The sequence below is a fragment of the Sinocyclocheilus anshuiensis genome, unplaced genomic scaffold, assembly GCF_001515605.1.
Source record: "Sinocyclocheilus anshuiensis isolate Anshui unplaced genomic scaffold, SAMN03320099.WGS_v1.1 scaffold322, whole genome shotgun sequence".
Taxonomy (NCBI): Eukaryota; Metazoa; Chordata; class Actinopteri; order Cypriniformes; family Cyprinidae; genus Sinocyclocheilus; species Sinocyclocheilus anshuiensis.
In genome coordinates, this window is record NW_015542366.1 from 1,687,155 (window position 1) to 1,690,504 (window position 3,350).

Here is a 3,350-nt window from a genome sequence, read left to right on the forward strand (position 1 = left end):
AACTACTGATGCAACAACAACTTTGGATTCCACAGCCACCCCTCAAACATACTCAACAATAGCAGCAATGTCAACAACTGATGCAGCAACCACAACTATACCTGACACCACAACAACTACTGATGCAACAATTTTGACTTCCTCAACGACCTCTCCAAAATCCTCAACTATAGCACCAACATCAACAACTGATTCATCAACCACAACTCTGCCTGACACCACAACCACTACTGATGCAACAAAATATTTGGCTACCTCAACCACCTTTCCAACACCCTCAACCGTGGCACCAGCGGCAACAATATCTTATGCAGCAACTACAAATCTGTCTGACACCACAACAACTACTGATGCACCAACAACTTTGGATTCCACAACCACCCCTCTAATGTCAACCACTGATGCATCAACCAGAACTCTGTCTGACACCACAACAACTACTGATGCAATAATTTTTGCTTCCACAACCACCGCTCCAAAATCCTCAACTATAGTACCAATGTCAACAACTGATGCAGCAACCACAACTATAACTTACACCACAACAAATATTGATGCAACAACAACAAATTTGACTTCCACAACCACCCCTCCAGTGTCAACATCTGATGGAGCAACCACAACTATGCCAGACACCACAAAAGCTATTTACATAACAACAATTTTGGCTTCCACAATCAGCACCCCAACATCCTCAAATATATCACCAGTGTCAACAACAACTGATGCATTAAGCACATCTCTGTCTGACACCACTACAACTACTGATGCACCAATAACTTTGGATTCCACAACCACCCCTCTAATGTCAACCACTGATGCATCAACCAGAACTCTGTCTGACACCACGACAACTACTGATGCAACAATTTTGACTTCCTCAACCACCCCTCCAAAATCCTCAACTATAGCACCAACGTCAACAACTGATGCAGCATCCACAACTAAACCTGGCAGCACAACAACTATTGATGCAACTACAACTTTAGATTTCACAAAAACTGTTTCAATATCCTCAAGTATTGCACAAATTTTAACAACTGATGCACCAACTACAACTCTGTCTGACCCCACAAAAAGTACTGATGCTACAATTTTGACTTCCACAAACACTGTTGCACCAACGTCAACAATAGCTGATGAATCAACCACAACTCTGCCTGACATCACAACAACTACTGATGCAACAACAACTTTGGATTCCACAACCACCCCTCTAATGTCAACCACTGATGCATCAACCACAACTCTATCTGACACCACAACAACTACTGATGCAACAACAATTTTGGATTCCACAACCACCCCTCTAATGTCAACAACTGATGCAGCAACCACAACTATACCTGACGCCACAACAACTACTGATGCAACAATTTTGATTTCCTCAACCACCCCTCTAAAATCCCCAACTATAGCACCAACGTCAACAACTGATTCAGCAACCACAACAATGCCTGACACCACAACAACTATAGATGCATCAACAACAACTTTGACTTCTACAGCCACCTCTCCAGCGTCAACATCTGATGGAGCAACCACAACTATGCTCGACACCACAAAAGCTATTTACGGAACAACAATTTTGGCTTCCACAACCAGTACCCCAACATCCTCAACTATAGCACGAGCATCAACAACAACTGATGCATCAACCACAACTCTGTCTGACACCACTACAACTACTGATGCAACAACAACTTTGGATTCCACAAACACTGTTGCACCAACGTCAACAATAGCTGATGAATCAACCACAACTCTGCATGACACCACAACAACTACTGATGCACCAACAACTTTGGATTCCACAACCACCCCTCTAATGTCAAGCACTGATGCCTCAACCATAACTCTGTCTGACACCACAACAAGTACTGATGCAACAATTTTGACTTCCTCAACCACACCTCCAAAATCCTCAACTATAGCACCAACGTCAACAACTGATGCAGCAACTACAACTCTGTCTGACACCACTACAACTACTGATGCAACAAGTTTGGCTTCTACAGCGACCCCTCCATAATCCTCAACTACAGCACAAATGTCAACAACTGATGCAGCAACTACAACTCTGTCTGACACCACTACAACTACTGATGCAACAAGTTTGGCTTCTACAGCGACCCCTCCATAATCCTCAACTACAGCACAAATGTCAACAACTGATGCAGCAACTACAACTCTGTCTGACACCACTACAACTACTGATGCAACAAGTTTGGCTTCTACAGCGACCCCTCCATAATCCTCAACTACAGCACAAATGTCAACAACTGATGCAGCAACTACAACTCTGTCTGACACCACTACAACTACTGATGCAACAAGTTTGGCTTCTACAGCGACCCCTCCATAATCCTCAACTACAGCACAAATGTCAACAACTGATGCAGCAACTACAACTCTGTCTGACACCACTACAACTACTGATGCAACAAGTTTGGCTTCTACAGCGACCCCTCCAAAATCCTCAACTATAGCACCAATGTCAACAGCTGATTCAGCAACCACAGCTCTGCCTGACACCACAACAACTACTGATGCTACAACATTTTTGGCTACCACATCCACCTTTCCAACACGCTCAACTGTGGCACTAGCGGCAACAATATCTGATGCAGCAACTACAACTCTGTCTGACACCAAAACAACAACTGATGAAACAATTTTTGCTTCCACAACCACCCCTCTAAAATCCTCAACTATAGCACCAATGTCAACAACTGATGCAGGAACCACAACTATACCTGACACCACAAAAACTATTGATACAACTACAGCTTTGGCTCTGACAAACACTGTTTTAATATCCTCAAGTATTGCACCAATTTCAACAACTGATGCAGCAACCAGAACTCTGTCTGACACCACAAAAACTACTGATGCTACAATTTTGACTTCCACAACCACCCCTCCCACATCTTCGACTGTAGCACCAACGTTAACAAAAGCCGACAAATCAACCACAACTCTGCCTGACACCACAACTACTACTGATGCAACAACAACTTTGGATTCCACAACCACCCCTCTATTGTCAACCACTGATGCATCAATCACAACTTTGTCTGACATCAAAACAACTACTGATACAACAATTTTTGCTTCCACAACCACCCCTCCAAAATCCTCAACTATAGCACCAATGTCAACAACTGAACAACAACAACTTTAGCTACCACAACCACACTTTCAACAGGTTCATCTGTGGCACAAATGTCGACAACAACTAATGCAGAAACAACAACTCTGTCTGACACCACTACAACTACTGATGCAACAACAACTTTGGATTCCACAAACACTGTTGCACCAACGTCAACAATAGCTGATGAATCAAC

At 43.2% G+C, this 3,350-nt stretch overlaps 1 protein-coding gene across 1 annotated transcript in view; it reads right to left on the reverse strand.

The window, feature by feature from the left end:
- The window catches only part of LOC107692188 (uncharacterized), an 8,564-nt gene extending 5,432 nt beyond the window's left edge, over positions 1–3,132 (reverse strand). Inside the window, exon 1 of the mRNA XM_016491148.1 lies at positions 2,467–3,132. Within this exon, the coding sequence (XP_016346634.1) occupies positions 2,467–3,084 (618 nt within the window). The 5' untranslated portion in view covers positions 3,085–3,132. The remainder of the gene's footprint in view (positions 1–2,466) is intronic.
- Positions 3,133–3,350: the final 218 nt, after the last annotated feature.